This window comes from Vanacampus margaritifer, chromosome 1 (genome assembly GCF_051991255.1).
Source record: "Vanacampus margaritifer isolate UIUO_Vmar chromosome 1, RoL_Vmar_1.0, whole genome shotgun sequence".
Taxonomy (NCBI): Eukaryota; Metazoa; Chordata; class Actinopteri; order Syngnathiformes; family Syngnathidae; genus Vanacampus; species Vanacampus margaritifer.
The window spans coordinates 15917331-15937751 of NC_135432.1; the positions used below are offsets into that span (position 1 = coordinate 15917331).

The window sequence follows — 20421 nt, forward strand, 5'->3', positions numbered from 1 at the left end:
TCTCGAACAACTTGCATTTCATACGCATGATATGAGCAATATTTTAAATGTATCTCACCTGTCGTGATAGATCAATTCAAAAAAGTGAAGAAACACTATCAGGAATCATCAGAGGCAGAGCAGAAATGCAACACGTCAGTGTCGGGTCCTCGCAGTCCCGTGGAACAGTCCAAAGAAACTCGCTCCCTCACTGAAGACCTGCTGAATGCTACTGAAGACAAGTTCCTCCTTGCTATGGCAGATCAGAACAAATCTATGGAGGAACTTCAGCAGAAAGCCCATCAGCTGGACCACAAGGTCCACCACCTCAGTAACAAGGTAAAAGGATTATTAATTTATTTTTGTTATTTACAATTTTAAATGGAATTGTATTTATTTTGCCTCTTTAAATACTTTGTCCTACAGGTGTGTGGGCACCACAGCAATGCTAGTGTCAATGGCAGCTGTGAAGACAGTCCATGCGGGGGCGCAGGTTGTCGTGACAAACAAGGCAACCCTGTATGCGGAGGGGACGGATGCAATGGGACAGTGAGCGCTTCTTTAAATGCGTTAAGTCTCGCGAAGAATGCCACCAACGTTCTGGAAGATGCTAACGAGGAGCTGCATAACGTGGCCAAGAAGGTATCAGATGTGTGATGTCGTGTCTCTCCACTTATTTTTTTTTAGTTCCCCGCCCAGTTTTTTTAGTATTTCTATCTATGTGCAGCTCCAGGATATCGCATCTTTGAGCCAGGATGTGAAGAATCAGGCCATGAACACCCTGGAGAGAGCTCAGAAGAACAAAGACCACTTTGAAAATTCAAACATGAAGCTCAAGGAGTTCATCAAGAAGATCAAAGATTTCCTCACCGGTATGATAAATAGATTTTTTTTTTCAAGAAAAAAAGTCTGCAAGTTTGCATGACATTTCAGTTTGTATGTTTTTTATTTGTATGACCGAAGCATGATTTGAGCTCATGTTTGGTTGTTCCTGTATGGTCCTCTCTTCTTGTACTGTCCAGAGGAGGGAGCAGATCCAGAGAGCATCGAGAAGGTGGCCCTGCAGGTCTTGTCCATTAAGCTGCCGGCCAACAAGACCACAGTGGACGCAATGATCATGCAAATAAAGGACAGCCTTTCCAACCTCACCAACATCGACGGGATCATCAACAGTACCTCGCAGCACATCAGAGAAGCCAAGCAGCTTTTGGAAAAAGCAAATGACGCCAAGTAAGGACTACTCCACTTTGAAGCAGCGCTTTGTAATAATTTGCCCAAAAATATCTTTATAATAGCCTTTTTATTTGACCATTTATGACTGAAATATTTTTTAATTAGTAGATTAACACCTTAGCTGTTCATAATGGGAACTCCTGCAAGCCTCTGGCTAATAGTTTTCAGACTGGATTCGGGTTCGAATTTCTCGCCCTCTGTCTGTGGATGTGACGTCATGTGCACGTATGTGTATCTGAAAAGGGAAAAATGCAGTTTAATTTTTCGGCCACAGGTGGCATTAGCTATTCAAAATTAAATGTTCTGTGTTCAATAGCTTTAATGGAAGCAACTCATAGATTGGCACCTATTTTACAACATTCTACACTTAAACAAAAAAAAAAAAGATTTGTCTATGGTCCACTATAGAGCATTTAATTCGAAGTTGGTGTATCAGAGACGGAGTTTTTATTTGATTATTAGAATTTACCGAAGTGAGTCATTTTGGTGTCCTTGGTTCACACTTGCTGTTGCGGCTTCCCGCATTCAGATAATGAGATGCACAGAGACGTCGGCAATTACTTTCAGCACAATGGGGCGTGGTCAGTAGCTGTTGAGTGTCAAGCTTTCACTCTTGCAGCTTTTTACTATCCGCCTCTGATGTTACGTGCAAGACGGAAATAGCGCATCTGTACCTTATACGCTGCTGAAGAGAAAATAAGTCCAAAAAGCTGACTTAAATGACCTGTTGAAATTGTTTTATAACTGAAGATGTATGAAGTAGTGCATTTGTTTTTAGGTCTTAAATAAATCGTTAGAAAGTTTGTGTAAAATATCTACGAGTTTATTTTACTAATACAGTGTAATAAAACATGTTTATTTTTATTTGTTTAATTATTTATAATTATTATATCTGGCCAATTACTTAATACAAAATGCTAATTATAGGCTATGTTAACTAGTTTAATTCACAACTATTTTTTGTTTTATTGTTTGAGGAGATAAATAAAATAAATAAATAAAATGATTAAATACATTTTAATGAGCCAAATACTACAAGATGACATTAATGTAAATGCTTGGTGTGCTGTATGACTCCTTTTTTTTTTTTTTAAGGAGAGCTCAGTATTGTTCATTCGATTTGACATCATCATTGCTCTCCTTTTTTTAAAAAAAAATAAATAATTTTTTTTCTCATTTTTTTATTTTTATTTTTTAAATATATATATACATATATATATACACACACATATATATATATATATGTATATATATATATATATATGTTTTTTTTTATTTTTATTTTGTATGTGGGTGAGAATGTGTATGTGCGTGTGTGTGCGTGTGTGTGCGCGTGCGTGCGTGCGAGCATGCGAGCATGTGGGTATTCATCAGTTCACCTAAAGCCCATTTAAAAAAATCCCATACTAATAATGTAATATAATAATAAATTGCCAAATGCAGAAACATCAATGTAAGTTATCACAATGTAGTGGCTCTCGCTAACAGACAGAATTAAGTAACCAGAATTAGTGCTGTATGACTCCTGTGGGTCATACTCGCCCACCCCTGCACGCTGCATGTTTTTTTTCCCAGTTACACAAACAACAATTACACATCCCACACACACGCTAACGCAGCGAAATCTTTTCGACATGTTGCAGGAGTCGAGCTGAGGTAGTGAAAGATGCGGCCAATGCTACAAAGATGGCCTTGGATTTGTCTGAAAAAGCCATCGAAAAAGCAAGAAGCGCCCTGAAAGAAACTTGGGACAACCTGAACGGCACCAGGAACGTCACTTCTGAGGTACAGCGCATTCCAGCATCATTTTTTTTTTGCATTTTCACATTTGCGGCTGCATTTCTCTGCAGGTGGATGAGCGCTTAACACAGCTGGAGAACAAGCAAATGGAGGTCATGATGCGTCTCATCAACCTCTCCACTGAAATTGAGGCACTGAGAAACAAAACAGAGTTGAACAGGGAGATGGCGAAGGATGCCAAAGCTTTGGCCGACAACGCCACACTCCAAGCGATGTCTCTGGGGCAGGTAGGAACGGCCATTTATGTTTTTGATTCAAGAGATTTTTCACCATGTTGTGGCTTGAAATGACAAAAATGAACACCCTGTTGTTGTCGTGCTGATTGCTTCAGTTTTCAGGGACTTTTTTCTGTTTTCCTGTCATTTTTTTTTGTTATAACATAATATTCCTTGTAAGTGTCTAAATCCAAATTTGAGCATAACTTGTTTTAATCTTTGAATGTTAGCCAGGTTTAATTGTGTAAGAGGCATGAAGAGATTATAATCACGGATAAATGAAATGACAGCGATGACAAGACACCCGTTGATAATGGTCTCCATCTTCGCATGTCCTGCAAGTGCTATATTACAAAATGCAAACAATATTGGGTTGCAGAGCCTCAACGACACAGAACGTCGCTACCGTGACCTGCGGGAGAAGGTGGACTCTCTCGGCAGCGGCTCTCAAGGCTTGGACGCCCTCAACCGGAAGGCCACGGAGCTCAAGAGCGAGGCAGAAGAGCTTCTCAACAAAGCTAACAAGGGCATGGAGCAGCTCAAAAGTGAGTCAGCCGTCCGCTTGGTCGCTGTGATGACCTTTACGATCACATCTGAAGATGTTTTCAGTGAATAAATTTAATGTAGGTTGGTGGTGTTTTCAATCTTGATTCATTCATTCCAGCCAATTTTTACAACTACGCATTTGATTAAACTGGCAGATTTTAACAACTGTAATTATTTGATTGGTTATAATATTTATTATAATTATCTTACACACAATTGTATTAATATGCGAGTGGGGGGGGGGGGGGTGACATGCTGCTGCCTTCCTGTGTAGACAGCACAAGTTTAATTCCCAGCTGGTATCCCAGTACAAAACCACTGCCAAACCCAAGGGTTCTAAATTGGGTTAGGTCAGCAAGAAAAAACAAAACATCAGCAAAACATATTTGATTTTAAAAATGCTTTCTGAGCTAGCTACTCCCTAGTTTCTCAATTGATAATACTTCCTTGACACCAATTACTACTTTCCTATTAGCCACCGCTTTGACACCATAAAGAAAGAGCACAAAATACAGCTGACAATAGGTTCCCCCAAAATACAATATATACGACTATATTTGATTAGATCTAACATATTTTTTTTAATAACATTTATGTAGTTGTACTGTTCTGTTGTATTATTGTTCCTAATTTATATGTGGAAAAATAGGCAAAATGTAAAATAGTATAATAAATGTATGGGAAAGTAAAAGATGGGATAAAACAAAAAATGAAAGACTTCCCGTCTAATATTTGCCTTACCTCTTATAAAAACCAACCTGCAGTTCCACAAAATAAAATATTTGAGCAAATGCGATGTTGTCGCTGTTGGTTGAAATCCTTGCATCTCCAATTCTTAAAGAATAATAATAATAATAATAATAATAATAAGTTATTAAACATCGTATAGTGAAAGTTTTCCCGCTATTTTCAAACTTGAGATTGCTATACATTTTGTAATGAATAAATAAATAAAAATAACAGACCAACGTGGGGACAACTAATAATATTGATCTGTTTAAGAAAGAAAGAAAGACATTGACCAAATTTGGACATAGGATGTTTCTGTCAAACAATGGCAAGATTGACAAGCATGCAGTTTTTCACACGGTGGCTTTATTGAATCAAAGTCACGACTGCACTTTAGCACCGTTTCCAGTGTTGACTGTCGACGGCTGCGTTGGCTTTGCAGAGCTGGAGAAGAAGTTCAAGAGCAACGAGCAGCGGATGCAGCAGCAGCGGACGGAGCTGGACGAGCTGAAGGACAACGCCACTTTGGTGCGGGACGTCATCCGGGACCAAGTGCAGAAATACGGCAGCTGCTCGTGAGGGCCTCGTCGATCCTGATCCCAATTTGACTTGAGCTGCCTGAGCCGCCGGCCGAGTCGCCATTACTACGGTAATGTTTGTCTGACTCCTACTCCGAGTATTCCACGTGACTTGTTGAGAAATGTCCATGTACTGTATCACTTTGAGACGCCAGGATGGCAACACGATCCTGTGTGTGCCTAATGTCTTAAGCTATCAAAACAAAAGGATGATCAGTGGGAAGGATTTTTTTTTTTATGAATATCATGAATGATGAAAATATATATCAGTGTAATGGCCCACTGTATGATTTTCAATATTTTTACCACAATTTGATGCTATTATTGTATGTGCTATTAACAAAATAACATACCTGTTAAGGCAGCAAAGTGGACCTGACTGATTTAAAAAAATAAATAAAAAAGTTTTTTTTTTTTTTTTTTGCAAAAGAAACTCTTGATTAAACAAATCTATCAAATATTTGAATGTGTTTGGATGTCTAAAATTCAGTCGTTTTCAACCGCATTCCCTCACACAAACTTTGTCGAGCCAACATTTTTTTCTGCACGTCCTCACTCATGTCCGCCCTCTAGTGGCTGTCAGGTTGAGTGTGAGCGCTTGCAGTTGTTGGATCAGCGCGGACAGTTGCGTGGCTGCAGCTTCTTTCTCCTTCAAGGTCTCGGTCAGCCTTCGCAGCGCGCTGCCTTGTTGCCCTGACAAATCAAAAGACGTCAAAAAGGAAAATATGAAAACGTTGTCTTTCTCTTGTTATTCGCACAATCAAAGACGCTTTCTCACCCAAGAAGTAAAAAATGAGTACAAGAGTGAGGAGGAGGAGAAGCGTGATGACGGCACAGGCTCGCGACGAGCGCGGAGTCAACATGTCCTGTAGACGAATCTGCCATTTGCCTCCTCCGTTGACACGTCTCATGTGCTGTGCGTGCAGCGTTCCATTCACGGAAGGTGTGTAAGCCGGGCGGGGGGGTTTCGATCCTGTAATCAACTCACTTATTAGCCCAAACAAGTGTGTGTCAGTGTGTATGTGCATGTATGTGTGTGTGTGTGGTCTTTGCTGTTTGTGGAATGTGTTTTGAATGCACTGCTATTATACAATGCATAAAAAAAAAAAAAAGTCTACACACCCATGTTCAAATGCCAGGTTTTTCTGATATATAAAAATGAAGCCAATTTTTCCATCATTAATGTAACTTTTTAGATGTACAACTTAAGTAAAGCAACTGATATAAAACCTCAATGTAAAAAAAAAAAAGAAGAAAAAAAAGGGGTAATTCTCTGGCAGCTGGGGGGCCACAAAAATACTGTAAAATAACAGAAAATTACTTTTTTTGTAATATAACAGTATATGACAAAAAATAATGTGATTAACATTTCAAAACATGCCCATTAACTGTTGAAAAACTAGATAATGAGTTTAAAGTGGCAACAGTATACTGTTTGGGTTCATCATTTATATTATAGCACTTTACGAGGCTCTCAAACCGCTTTACATTTCGACTGGTCACTCACTTGATGAGACAGGATTAGGAGTTCAGTATTTTACGCAAGGATAGTTCAACATGTTCACCAAGAGGATCGAATCCACAACCTCAGACCAGGCTACTACTGAACCACACTGCTATTGTTGTTTGTCATTTTAGATGTCATGAAATGCATACTTGGGTAGTTCTGATCCTTTACCTTTAAATGTCCTTTCCAAATAAATGTTAATACAATGAATTATTATTATTATTATTAGCCTATGTCCTACAACCTACATTCCAGGTAGGACATTACAGAAATTGTAGTTATTTTCACTTTAAAAAAAAAGCCAATTCACAAAGGAATTATGGTAAAATTACAAAAAAAAAATATTGTTAATTTCTCAGGAAATATAAATGTTGTTTTTTTTTCTTTAGGGTTGTAAAGTTGATATTTACATTTTATTCTATTAATTAACAGACAAATATTTGTGAAATTACGATACATTTGTAACTTATTTTAACAATCAACTTATGCATTTCTAAATGAGTTTTTTTTGTAAAAAAAACGAACAGAAATATTGTTTTTACAGGAACAGCTAGTGATTTCATGTTGTAAAATCAGTTATTTTTGCAAATCAAATGCTATTTTTAAAATAAAGAAAAACTAAAATAAAAAGTAAAATTCTGTCAACTTCTGTTCAATTATTATTATTATTATTTTTTTTTTTACAGTGCTCTTATTACTAGGGATGTGGCTGTGTTAACTAAAAACCCACACACCTGCTACCATTTAAAGTGCCCCTGATAAACCCCAAATAAATTTCAGATGTTCCAGTAGGCTCTTCCTGGTGATTTTGTGGTCACGTTTAGGACAAGCAGATAGCTTCCATAGCAGCAGAAGGGTCTCATTGTTCTTTTTAAGTGCTCACTGTGTCTACCTGCGTGAAAATGTTAGCACCGTGTATATTTGCGTGTACCTTTGTGGATGTGTTCAGGATGTGTCCGATGAAGGTCGTTGATGGAGTCCACAGAATGGAGTTCAATCTCGGTAAGGTCTTTGTCGCTGACCCTGTAGTTCTGCAGAGTCGTTTGTGAAGGAGTCCTTGACATTTCGCCAAGCCTGAAGGGGGGGAATTCCAAATAAACAGACCGTTGACAGCCACTCTCTGCTCAAGCATTTAGCTCATTTGTGATGCTGTGTGAAAAGTATCCCAATCATGCTTATATTTATAAATGAACAAATATTGAACTAACACAATGAACCACAAATCACCCAAGGAAAATTGCGTGTGCCCCTCAAATTGTAGTAGTTGGAATTTCCATTAAAATGTACTCTACAAATAATAGCCTATGCCTCAAAAGTCACACACAACTTCCATAGTAAGACTGTTGTCAAGCCTGGAGTTTCAGAAAATCTTGGATAACTTGACAGTTATGACTACAGCGGGACCAATGCTGGGTTTGGCTTCCGTTGCTATGACAACTGAAGACGGAACTTGAGCATCGCAAGTGAGTGACCGCTTGTTCTCAAGAAGCCCACAGTCTGAAGAGAAAAGCAAGCACCCATGAAATTGAAATGTACAAGTAGCATTTGTATTTTCACTGACGGGGTCACCACTTCATCGCAAAGCTGCTGGCTTTGTTGTTTGCTAATGCTAATTTGTGCTAACACTGAAACTTTGTTTACCTCTGCCCTGCCCATCACTACACATCATCTGTGTTTTTCATTATTTCCTTTAAGGTAATGCCGTGATAGCATTGCTTGTTGCCCACAAGCTTGTCTTTTATGGTCAAAACCTCATTATTTTCTGAATTGTACAAAAAAGAATAGTGATACAAGTTGTCACGTATAGAACGATGCGATATTCCGGTAAAAAGGCATCCAAACGTCATCTCTTCTAGCTCTTACCTATCTTTCTCCAGCTGCACACAAGCCTTGTTGTCCTCTCCTGTATGTGCTTGTCTTGTCCTAGTGGGTCACTCACTGCATACCATGCGTCATGGAGGCCAAAACTTTCAATGACATCATAGCCTGGTCCAGTTTGTACCAGCAAACCCTGACCGGTCTGAGTCCTGAAGAAGAGACTACCGGCTGCTTGGCCGACTACATGACGTCCCAGCAAAGTTTCTTCCTGTGGGGATCAAGTCAGCTGCCTTCTGACAGAGGCCGAGGGAGAGAGAGCGAGAGAGCGAGAGAGAGAGAGAGCGAGAGAGAGAGAGAGAGAGAGAGAGAGAGAGAGAGCGAGAGAGAGAGAGAGAGAGAGAGAGAGAGAGAGAGAGAGAGAGGCCTTTCCCAAACCGCATGGCCTGAAATAGCAGGAGATGTACATGGTGATATTATTAGGTAGGCAGGCGAGTGGGTGAAGGGTGCTGCTTGGGTGGGGGGGGGGGGGGGGACACATACACACACCTTATCACACACACATACAATGTCACTGTCTCAGTCACACCCACACACTTTCTCACAAATATTTTGTCACCACACACGCGCACTTATGTGCAGAGTCATAATTACAGAACAGAACTAACTTCAAAGTTTTTTTTTAAGTCCCTCTGGGAACTCCCTGCCTGCATAATGCTAAAGTCTATGATGTTGTGGGTTAGATTTTCATTGTGGAATGATATTTTCAATATGACTTTTAATCACATTATTTTCACTGGCGTCGGGCGGAATCCTTGTACCTCCAAAATCATCCATTTTCAGAGATCAAAAAACGTCATGTTTGTTTTCAACCATTAACATTGCATCATCAAGGAGAGCAAGTCATTTTCAACACTTTAAATTGGTCTATAATTTGGAAATATGGCCATAGGTGTGTGCTAAAAAAAAAACTAAAACATACAGGAATATATTTTTACCTCTTCACAACACATATAGCCAGGCCTATCGATACTGAAGCGTCAGAATCGATATTGCAAATCAATTCATAAAGTTTCCCGGCACGTCTGAAAGCTGCTCATTGCTGTGCAGTGCACTCACATTGTGATCGGGCACGACCCTGGCGTAAACCGCAACATCTCATATTAGAAGAAGAAAACATTTCCGCTATCCAGCATAATAAAAATATCATTTGGGTAAACATATGACTGTTTTCATAAAACATGTAAGTAAATTAATTTCAAATATGGGTTAAATGTATTGCGTTGAAGGCCATGTATCGGGATAAACATCTATCACAATATTGTTGTGACCTCTGTATTGTGAAACACATTGTATCATGAGCCCTAGCACACTCACATGTGAACTGACCGATAGTATACATTTGTGAAAAAATATTACATTTGCCAAATTTTGACCTAGACAGATAGACGTTGGCTGAAACTAACTAACTAACTAACCAACTACCTACCTACCTAACTAACTACCTAACTAACTAACTAACTAACTAACTAACTAACTAACTAACTAACTAACTAACCAACTACCTACCTACCTAACTAACTAACTAACTAACTAACTAACTAACTGTCTGTCTGTCATATGATCAAACAAAACATACTTCAACTGTACGTTAACGCATGCCTCTGAACTACATTTCCCACAAGGCATTGCGCGTGTTTAGACCAGAAAAGCAGAAACTCCAATTCATCGCCTGAGTGCGAGGTCCAAGTGTGTTAGCAACGATCACGGCTCTCCTACTTCCAAGGAGCGGCGAGTGAGCGTGCGACGCGATACACTCAAGAGGGATTTTGTAGTCATGTGGGCCCGCTTATCGGCCGGGGTCGGTCCTTCGGTGGTCGGGCGACGAGCTAGCGGGGAAGCTCGATTGAGGACGGCGGGATGTGCGGCCAGAGAGCGGCAGCGACGAGACGCTTCATCAAGTGCAGAGGTGAATAAACACATGCTGAACGGAATCCAAAATACGATGCTTAAATGTGTCTTTTGAAGTCACGGGTTCTACTCTGTCCTCGGTCCCGACATACGAATGAGGTTTCGAGGTTACGGAATCTTTTCTTCTTCTTCTTTTTTTTTTTTGCTAATAAATGCCAAAGATAACAATATGTTGGATTTGGGCTTCGGGAGTTTGTTGTCAGTGGTTCATGGAATGAAACAACAACACCCTTGCAAAAATAAACTGAACTGAATCATTTGCACTGACCTTAGTATTTAATTATGTTTGCAGTGCTCATCTTGTGATTCCTGCCACATGAATGAATTTTCCAATTTCACAATTGACCCGATGCGGTTCTCTCGCAGTAGCTCGTTGAAAATGAAAATAAAATATAGCAATAAGTCAAATGGGGGCAGCATAGTCACCTAGTTCTAGTGCACAACTTTCTCGCGATTAGTGAACTCTCTAAAATATTCAAAGGTGTGAATGTGAGTGTAAATGAATGATTGTCTCTGCTATTGGCTGGCCTCTTGAGTCAGCTGAGATAAGCTCCAGGTTACCTGTGACCTGCATCAGAAAAAGTGCGATAGAAAATGGATGGAAAGTAAATTGAAACTGTAAATTAGAATAAATGAATCACGTTTGAATAAATTAATAAATGTCGTCATCCAAGGGTTAATGAGAGCAGTGGTGTGCTCATGCAGATATAATGAACATCTGTGCCTGTTAGTCCAGCATCCTTTCAAGCGAATTTCTTTCCATTAGAAACAAGCGACTGTTACGGCACAATGATTTCAATACCGTCTCCATTGTTCAATGTTCACATGAGGCTAAGTTTGCAAATGTGCCGTGTCGTCATTCATTCATCTTGCGGCTTCAACAGCATATTGGTGCTAATCATTAATCCTTATTTGTGGTGTTTATCTCACTTTATCTACGTTGTAGCGTTACAGCTTGTACAACCACTTCCCTAAAAGACCAGTTGACCTTGGACTTTTGTTTTAAAAAAAGAAAAGATATTGGGAAAAAGTGCAAAGTGCCATTCCACAAAGCATTGCTGCTTTAAGTTGTACGTAGCTGATAAGACCTACGTCCCGCTCTCATTCCAAAGGTCAAACGTGTTCATCATGTCATTTGGCTGTTGCTGCATGTTGAGTTGAATTCATGTTTGACATAATACACTCATTTATTTAACCACTTTGTGGTCAATATGGGATCAGAATTCAGGTGGTCCGGACCAAACTGACCACAACATGTAAAATGAATGATGAGTACATTTTATCTATGAAATGGTTAAAAAACAACAACAACATTTGATCAGTTACATGATTACAGCCCAGCACTATAGCGTAGAAGTGGTTGGCACATCTGGCTCACCATCCGCCTCTACCCTAAATGAGGACACACTGTATGGAAAATGGATTAGTGAGTGAACGCCCACATAGTCAGGGATTCTGCATTTGCAGATTTACTGGGGGGGGGATGTCCTCCATAATTTGTTGAAAATGTGTCTTCTATTATTTCCTGTTTTTATGCTCGAGCTTTCATCCTTTATTTGTTTTGCATTATATCTAGGGCTCAATTGATTAATCGCCCTGCTGATTTGATCGGCAGATTTCTTTTGCAGATTTTTGCCATCTTTTTTTAACTCATTCACTGCCATTGATGGCTATAGACGTCAAAAATTCATTTGAACTAGTTTTATTAGTTTTACACTTTTTCCGTGAGTATGAAAACCTAAAAAAAAAAGTTTAGTTTACATTTGGAACAGATATAAAATTTGTGATTAATTGTGAGCTAATTATTGTAGTCATGTGATTAATTACAATAAAAAATGTAATTGCCTGATGCGATTAAAAAAAAAAAGATTAAAAATTAAGGGCATCAAGCTATTTTTTATTGTAACTAATCGCATGACTTCACTAGTTAACTCACGATTAATCACAAATATTATGTCTGTTCTAAATGTACAATAACATTTTTTGAGGTTTTCACACTCTTGTTAACAAAAATGGAAACAAATATCAAACTAATAGAAATAGTTAAAATAAATTTTTGAATGAGTTAAAAAACACTTTACCACATTACAACACAAGGCAAACATCCCCACGCCCTAAAAAAGGAAGAAAATGGCCGATTTTTGCAGATTTCTTCTTCTGTTGTAAAGTTAAACAAATACAAAAATGATTGGAATTTTGTTTGTAATTTTTTTTGAATCAGCATCAGCCTAAAAAAAAGAAAATAAATCTATATCCGTTGGGCCCTATTTTCCCCCCCCTCATATCAGTTTTGATTTAATGGCTTTAACCTGCCTGCGTGCCCCTGTTCTCCCCCAGACCGCCTTGAAGAAGACGCCATTGTTTGACTTCCACCGGGCACATGGAGGGAAGATGGTGGAGTTTGCAGGCTGGAGTATGCCTGTGCAGTACACAGACAGTCACATCAGCTCTCACATGCACACCAGAGAACACTGTGCCATCTTCGACGTCAGTCACATGCTGCAGGTGAAGACTCCAACATGGTCGACCTGAGGGCAAGAGAAGGCACTCGCTCAATTATTATTTTTTTCCTACCTGCAACTAAATGCATCACATTTATGATGTTTTTATTAGACCAAAGTCCACGGCAAAGACAGGATCAAGTTCATGGAGTCTCTAGTGGTGGCAGATATTTCAGAACTTAAAGACAACCAGGTGAGACAAACACATAAAATGTTTTATTATTATTATTATTATTATTAGCTTGTTTTAACTCATTCACTGCCATTGGCGGCTATAGACGTCAAAAATTCATTTGAACTATTTCTATTAGTTTAACATATTTTTTCCACTTTTGTTAAGAAGAGTGTGAAAACCTAGATTTTTTTATTGAACATTTAGAACAGATATAACATTTGTGATTAATCGTGAGTTAACTAGTGAAGTCCAGCGATTAATTACAATTAAAAATTGTAATCGCCTGGCAGCCCTAATTTTTAATAATATTTTCTTTTCTTTTCCAGGCGATTATTTTTTTTTTAAATTGTAATTAATCACATGACTTCAATAATTAACTCACGATTAATCACAAATTTTACGTCTGTTCTAAATGTTCAATAATTTTATTTTTTTTAGGTTTTCATACTCTTATTAACAAAAGTGGAAAAAGTGGAAAACTAATAGAAATAGTTCAAATGAATTTTTGACGTCTATAGCCGTCAATGGCAGTGAATGAGTTAAGTTCTACTGTTATAAAAAATGTGAAACATCAAATTATGATGATGAATAATATAAAATATTAGTATAAAACAGATTGATCTGTGTAATTTCTGAGTTGAAGCTTTTCCCAGCTGACGTTTGGCGAGAGGCAGGCAACACACTGGACTGGTTGCCAGGCAACCATTTAGCTCAACAACTATGGGCAATTTACAGCCTTCATTAGGGGACCAGAACCTCTCAAGCGTGAGGCAGATGTGCTCGTTATAAAAAAACTGAAAAGCATATTTTCTATTAATTAAATATATACATTAAAATATTTTACAAATTATGAATCAATTCTTTATCCTAGTTCAAATTGAGACAGCTAGCTCTAACTATGCTTTGTCTGTGAAGTACATGCTTTTATCGTTCTTTAAGGTTCTTTTTTTTTTACTCTCGTCATACAATAAAATCCAACCAAGAACCCTCTTTGATATCAATTATTTAACAAAAATGCATGCAGGCACATTTCAACAGCAAAGTTAATCAACTTTACCTTAGCTAAACGAGGCCCTGTTTAAAGGCGAGTGAACATTCCGCAGAACATTTAAGCTTCCACTTTTTATTGTATTGTATGTAAAATGTCTTCATGCACTCCTTGCTGTCCAGTGCAGTGTTAAATAAAGCAAGCATTTATTTTATTTATTTATTTTATTATTATTTTTTGTTATATATGTCATGTGACCAGCAGTTGAGTATAAATCGAAATTTTATTTTACCGAAATGCTTTCGCATAGGACATACACAAGTGACGGAGTTTTTGATGAACTCATTCACTGCCATTGACGGCTATAGACGTCAAAAATTTATTTGAAGTATTTTCATTTTCCCCACTTTTGTTAACAAGAGTATGAAAACCTAGAATTTTTTTTTTGTATTAGAACATATATAAAATTTTGGATTAATCTTGAGTTAACTAGTGAATTGCAATTAATTACGATTAAAAATGGTAATCGGCTGACGCCCCTAATTTTTAATCAACTTTACCTTAGCTAAACGAGGCCCTGTTTAAAGGCGAGTGAACATTCCGCAGAACATTTAAGCTTCCACTTTTTATTGTATTGTATGTAAAATGTCTTCATGCACTCCTTGTTGTCCAGTGCAGTGTTAAATAAAGCAAGCATTTATTTTATTTATTTATTTTATAATTATTTTTTGTTTATTTTGTTAATTTTATTTTTTTATTTTTTTTTATTTATTTTTTTTATTTTTATTTTTATTATTTTTTAAATGATTACTTATGATTTGTTGTTTTTTTGTTTTTTTTTAATACTTTTTTTGTGTCAAGTCAACCACAGTATGTTGATGATTTGCCCTCAGAAGCCACACATGCCTTGTCTTCTTTCCAGGGTACGCTGTCCCTCTTCACTAATGATAAGGGGGGGATTCTTGATGACCTCATAGTAACAAGGACTGATCAGGGCTACCTCTACGTAGTCTCCAACGCTGGCTGTGCAGACAAAGACTCTGCTCATATGAAGGTGAAGGACATCTTCGGCTTTTGATTTCAGATTCATTGATGTGACTTTTGCCTGAAAATGCAAGATGAACGCTTTTCCAACTCAACCTCAATTACTACTTTCCAATTAGCTAGGAGTTAGCATGAATTAATGGTCAAAATGAAACATAACCTTGCAGACTTCAATTCCAAAATGTGATTGCGCGTGTGTATTATCTCCAGGCAAGACTTGCGGAGTTAAAGGCGTCAGGCTCAGACGTGGATCTGGAGTTCCTTGACGAAGCGCTGATTGCGCTGCAAGGTGAGCAATCCATCGGACATTAGTCACTCCGCGTTAGTGCTCGTCGTTGCTTATTCCCGGTCACCTGTTGTGTATGTTCAGGTCCGTCCATGTCTCGAGTGCTGCAGGGGGGCTTGAAGGAGGACCTGAGCAAGCTGCCCTTCATGACCTCTGCCCTGGCCACTGTCTTTGGGGTTCCCGATTGCAGGGTCACCCGATGTGGTTACACTGGAGAAGACGGGGTGGAGGTGATGACACCCGTTGCTGCTTCCTGTTTGATTTGTTTGATCTTTTAGGAACATGAATACAATAACAACAACAAAAGAACAATTAGCAGCAGACAATGAAACACTTTTAGTAGTCCATGTTCAAAAAGGAATGGGAAAAAGTCATCCCTTCTTCATATTCTATGAATCAAAAAAATCGATTCTGCTTCCATTTGTAATTTTATTATAAGATTAAAATAAATCATATGAGACATACATGAGTTGAATTTGTTCTGTCACTATGCTCATAATTCAAAACTGTCATGTAACAAATCATCTTTTCACATTTAAATGAATGGCAATGTCACTAATCCATTCCAGTTTGCCAAAGGAACCCAATAAGTTTTTTTAATGTGTTTTTTTAATCCTAAAAATAGGATTCTATATTTATTTTGCCTTATAAAAAACAAACTGTAATGACATGAATTAAGCAGAATGTAAGTAATTGAAGTGTTTTTGCCACATTTTTATCCTTCAATGCGCCTTCTGGTGTGCGCGCCATGACCACCTGGGGGCAGTACAATATAGTCCTAATCAGAGCCAACTCGGTTTCGGCAGGGTAACAAGATGGCGTCCATATGTCATGTGACCAGCAGTTGAGTATAAATCGAAATTTTATTTTACCGAAATGCTTTCGCATAGGACATACACAAGTGACGGAGTTTTTGATGAACTCATTCACTGCCATTGACGGCTATAGACGTCAAAAAATCATTTGAAGTATTTCTATTAGTTTAACATTTTTCCCACTTTTGTTGACAAGAGCATGAAAACCTAGACCTTTTTTTTTTTAAATAATCTTTTATTTATTAATTTTTTAAGAAAATCTGGCGATTACAATTTGTAATTGTAATTAATCGCATGACTTCAATAGTTAACTCACGATAAATCACAAATTTTATATCTGTTCTAAATGTACAATACATTTCTTCTAGGTTTTCATACTCTTGTTAACAAAAGTGAAAAAAAAAAGTATTTTTACATTTTATTACATTTTCCCCACTTTTGTTAACAAGAGTATGAAAACCTAGAATTTTTTTTTGTATTAGAACATATATAAAATTTTGGATTAATCTTGAGTTAACTAGTGAATTGCAATTAATTACGATTAAAAATGCTAATCGGCTGACGCCCCTAATTTTTAATAATATTTTCTTTAAAAAAAAAAAAAGATTATTAAAAATTGGAAAAAAATAATTACAATTATTTTTCATTTTATTAAAAATTAGGGGTGTCCGGTGATTAAAATGTTTAAGTTGACATGCTCAACTGCTGGTCACATGACATATGGACGCCATCTTGTTACCCTGCTGTAACCCAGTTGACCAAACTCTCTCTATATACGGCGGATCTGGTCATAATTGCATCTCAAATAAATCATAAATTGGGTATATGTCATAATTATAAAAATAACAAAGTTGAAAAAAGCCCTCTTGGAATTGCTGTTCATTGTTATTCTTGATCACCTTTTTGGGGGCCTAAAACTGCCTGAAAACTTTTGCAAGCGCATGTACCATGGTAAAACTTTTTGTATTTAAGTGGTCATACATTAGAGTCCCCCAAGAAAATTGAAAAAAAAAATGCCTCCAGCACCAATTTCACTGATTTTCACGGGTTTTCATTGGACATACAAACACTGAACCAAAATGTCCAAAGTTAAATGAAGCTCTCTTGCTGTGTGCTTGCCAGATCTCTGTTCCTCGGACCAAAGTGGTGGAGCTGACTGAGAGGCTGCTGGCGCACAGTGAAGTCAAGCTGGCCGGCCTGGGCGCCAGGGACAGCCTGCGACTAGAGGCGGGCCTTTGTCTCTATGGCAACGACATAGATGAGAGCACAACGCCCGTGGAGGCCACTCTCGTCTGGACAATAGGTGAACTTTTAACTCATTCACTGCCATTGACGGCTATAGACGTCAAAAATTCATTTGAACTATTTCTATTAGTTTTAACATTTTTTTTCCACTTTTGTTAACAAGAGTATGAAAACCTAGATTTTTTTTTTGTACATTTAGAACAGATATAAAAAAAAATAATTATATAATTAATCGTGAGTTAACTAGTGAAGTCATGCTATTAATTACAATTAAAAAATGTTATCACCTGACAACCCCTAATTTTTAATTTAAAAAAAAATTGTAATTTTTTTCCAATTTGTAATAATCTTTTATTTTTTAGAAAATATTATAAAAAATTAGGGGCGTCAGGCAATTACCATTTTTTATCGGAATTAATTGCAATTCACTAGTTAACTCTAGATTAATCACAAATTTTATATCTGTTCTAATACAATAAAAAAATACTTTTTTTTTTCACTTTTGTTAACAAGAGTATGAAAACCTAAAAGAAATGTATTGTACATTTAGAACAGATATAAAATTTGTGATTTATCGTGAGTTAACTATTGAAGTCATGCGATTAATTACAATTACAAATTGTAATCGCCTGCCGCTCCAAATTTTTAATAAGATTTTCTTAAAAAATTAATAAATAAAAGATTATTTAAAAAAAAAAAAGGTCTAGGTTTTCATGCTCTTGTCAACAAAAGTGGGAAAATGTTAAACTAATAGAAAAAGTTCAAATGAATTTTTGACGTCTATAGCCGTCAATGGCAGTGAATGAGTTAATCAAAAACTTGTGTCACTTGTGTATGTCCTATGCGAAAATTTCGGTAAAATAAGATTTTGATATATATAGTGCCTTTCAAGGGATGTAGTATTTATAACGTAATCCTGAATGATTGTACCGCATTGTTTACATGGTGACTGTCATGTGACGTGCAGGAAAGCGACGGCGCCAAGCGAAGGACTTCCCCGGGGCGGACATCATCGTGCCTCAGATCAAGGCGAAGACCGCCAGGAAGAGAGTCGGCCTGGTGTCGACCGGGCCGCCCGTCAGGCAACACACACCCATCCTCAGTCCTGATGGAAAAGTCATAGGTCCGAAAACAAATTTGCTGACTCATTGAATGATGAAATGTGCCACTTGATAACAAAAAAAAAGAGAACGAGTTGTGATACAGCATAATTCCAGCCATTGATTCCGCTCTTAGGTGAGGTGACCAGCGGCTGCCCCTCCCCGTGTTTGAAAAAGAATGTGGCTATGGGTTACGTGGACGCCGCCTTTGCAAAGAACGGGACAGCGGTTCAAGTGGAGGTCAGGAAAAAAGCAGTGGCCGCCACCGTGAGCAAGATGCCCTTCGTCCCCACCAATTACTATTCAGGATAGGAGCGACATTCCGACATGCTCTTCCCTTACATGTGAACTCAGACTGTATCCTTTCCTCGGTCGTTTCCCATATCAAAAGCATGCATCGCCAAATTTTGCGTGCTCTTCTGAAACACAACACAAGGTCATTTTGTTTGGTGTGTATTTTTGGTGGAACAATTTGGATTATCACCAAATTACTTATGGTTTTTTTTCCCACTGAAAATTGAGGAAATGCCTAATCTTTCATTCTTCGTTTTAATGTGGTGGTGCGAAATTTTGCATTGGTACCAAACTTGCCTAATTATTGTATTATCCTAAATAACAAACCAGCTGCAGAAATGAGATGATGAATTATTGGTGTACATTTAAGTCGCAATACTACAGTATTTGTTAAACTTGAATAATTGATAGACCAATCAGAATCCTTTGAGATGAACGAGGTGGTATCTTATTTTCCTTTCAAAAATATCTGCCATATATCCTCATCTTTCTTTTTCCGACATGTTTACAACTAAACTAACACTACTGTGACGGCCTTAATACTGCCAAATTGCTGAAACTGCTCCTCTTTGATCAAAAAGTGTCCTTACAAATGTGTGAGTGCCAGATCATGATGAATTTTTATTTAATTTTTTTTAATTAACAATGTAGAGTACATCAACATATCAATGAAGGTTGAATGAAAAAGCCTAACCATGTTTTTGATTATCACACTTTTTTACAGACCAAATGTCTGCTCATGTTTTGAAGATGAACATTACTTGACACGTTGTTAGTAATTGACTAACTTTAGAAACTTGTGGGGGTGGGGGGTGGTTTAAGCAGAAAACTACTGATGCAAAATTGTTGAACATTTTTGTCAGCTGTCTGTGACTGAATCTTTACTTGAAAACCTAATCTGTAACATTCTAAACAGTATTTCATCTGCAAATACTTCCCTTTATTAAAGATAATTTATTTTTGAATTACCAAAATCCTTGTTTCATACATACAAGGTTAGTCTCTCTCTCTCTCTCTCTCTCTCTCTCGCACAGACACACTATCAGAAGAGAACATCAGTGCTATTAACTCATTCACTGCCATTGACGGCTATAGACGTCAAAAATTCATTTGAACTATTTCTATTAGTTTAAAATGTTTCCCTACTTAACAAGAGGATGAAAACATAGATTTTTTTTTAATTGTATTAGAACGGATATAAAATTTGTGATTAATCTTGAGTTAACTAGTGAAGTCATACGATTAATTGCGATCAAAAATTGTAATCACCTGGCAGCCCTAATTTTTAATAATATTTTATTTTCTTTTCCAGGCGATTATTATTTTTTTAAATTGTAATTAATCACGACTTCAATAATTAACTCACGATTAATCACAAATTTTACATCTGTTCTAAATGTTCAATAATTTTATTTTTTTTTAGGTTTTCATACTCTTATTGACAAAAGTGGAAAAAGTGGAAAACTAATAGAAATAGTTCAAATGAAAAATTTTTTTTTTCGCCTGGCCCCCCTAATTTTTAATAATCTTGTCTTTAAAAAAAATGCTTTTGATTTTAAAATATATATTTTTTGTTTAAAAGAAAAGATTAAAGATAAGG

At 37.2% G+C, this 20421-nt stretch overlaps 3 protein-coding genes across 5 annotated transcripts in view; 2 read left to right on the forward strand and 1 right to left on the reverse strand.

Annotated features, from left to right (window-relative positions):
• The window catches only part of lamb2l (laminin, beta 2-like), a 47361-nt gene extending 41815 nt beyond the window's left edge, over positions 1-5546 (forward strand). For all 3 annotated transcript variants that reach the window (XM_077582724.1, XM_077582744.1, XM_077582734.1), the window contains exons 28-35: positions 71-318; positions 406-621; positions 707-851; positions 1002-1209; positions 2856-2997; positions 3063-3239; positions 3607-3772; positions 4945-5546. In XM_077582724.1, coding sequence (XP_077438850.1) covers positions 71-318; positions 406-621; positions 707-851; positions 1002-1209; positions 2856-2997; positions 3063-3239; positions 3607-3772; positions 4945-5081 — 1439 coding nt within the window. In that variant the 3' untranslated portion in view covers positions 5082-5546. The remainder of the gene's footprint in view (positions 1-70; positions 319-405; positions 622-706; positions 852-1001; positions 1210-2855; positions 2998-3062; positions 3240-3606; positions 3773-4944) is intronic.
• Positions 4849-8480, reverse strand: LOC144061865 (uncharacterized). Its single transcript, XM_077582754.1, has 4 exons — positions 8451-8480; positions 7519-7661; positions 5859-6053; positions 4849-5773 (listed from the first exon to the last, which is right to left on the reverse strand). The coding sequence occupies exons 2-4, from the start codon at positions 7649-7651 to the stop codon at positions 5637-5639; spliced, it is 465 nt and encodes a 154-aa protein (XP_077438880.1). The 5' UTR covers positions 7652-7661; positions 8451-8480; the 3' UTR covers positions 4849-5636.
• Positions 8481-10083: 1603 nt separating this feature from the next.
• Positions 10084-19786, forward strand: amt (aminomethyltransferase). The gene is made up of 9 exons (XM_077555260.1): positions 10084-10371; positions 12711-12878; positions 12987-13067; positions 14960-15091; positions 15292-15370; positions 15452-15597; positions 17305-17485; positions 18395-18550; positions 18664-19786. The coding sequence occupies exons 1-9, from the start codon at positions 10240-10242 to the stop codon at positions 18837-18839; spliced, it is 1251 nt and encodes a 416-aa protein (XP_077411386.1). The 5' UTR covers positions 10084-10239; the 3' UTR covers positions 18840-19786.
• Positions 19787-20421: the final 635 nt, after the last annotated feature.

What these genes read in the sequence shown, in the direction of transcription:
- LOC144061865 (XM_077582754.1), bottom strand. Translation starts at nt 7,651, where the DNA reads ATGTCAAGGACTCCTTCACAAACGACTCTGCAGAACTACAGGGTCAGC. An exon ending in TCCTGAACACATCCACAAAG is followed by an intron (nt 6,054 to 7,518) that starts GTACACGCAAAT and finishes AGTTGATTACAG; the next exon opens with GATCGAAACCCCCCCGCCCG. An exon ending in ACTCATTTTTTACTTCTTGG is followed by an intron (nt 5,774 to 5,858) that starts GTGAGAAAGCGT and finishes TTGATTTGTCAG; the next exon opens with GGCAACAAGGCAGCGCGCTG.
- amt (XM_077555260.1), top strand. Translation starts at nt 10,240, where the DNA reads ATGTGGGCCCGCTTATCGGCCGGGGTCGGTCCTTCGGTGGTCGGGCGA. An exon ending in ACGCTTCATCAAGTGCAGAG is followed by an intron (nt 10,372 to 12,710) that starts GTGAATAAACAC and finishes GTTCTCCCCCAG; the next exon opens with ACCGCCTTGAAGAAGACGCC. An exon ending in AGCGCTGATTGCGCTGCAAG is followed by an intron (nt 15,371 to 15,451) that starts GTGAGCAATCCA and finishes GTGTATGTTCAG; the next exon opens with GTCCGTCCATGTCTCGAGTG.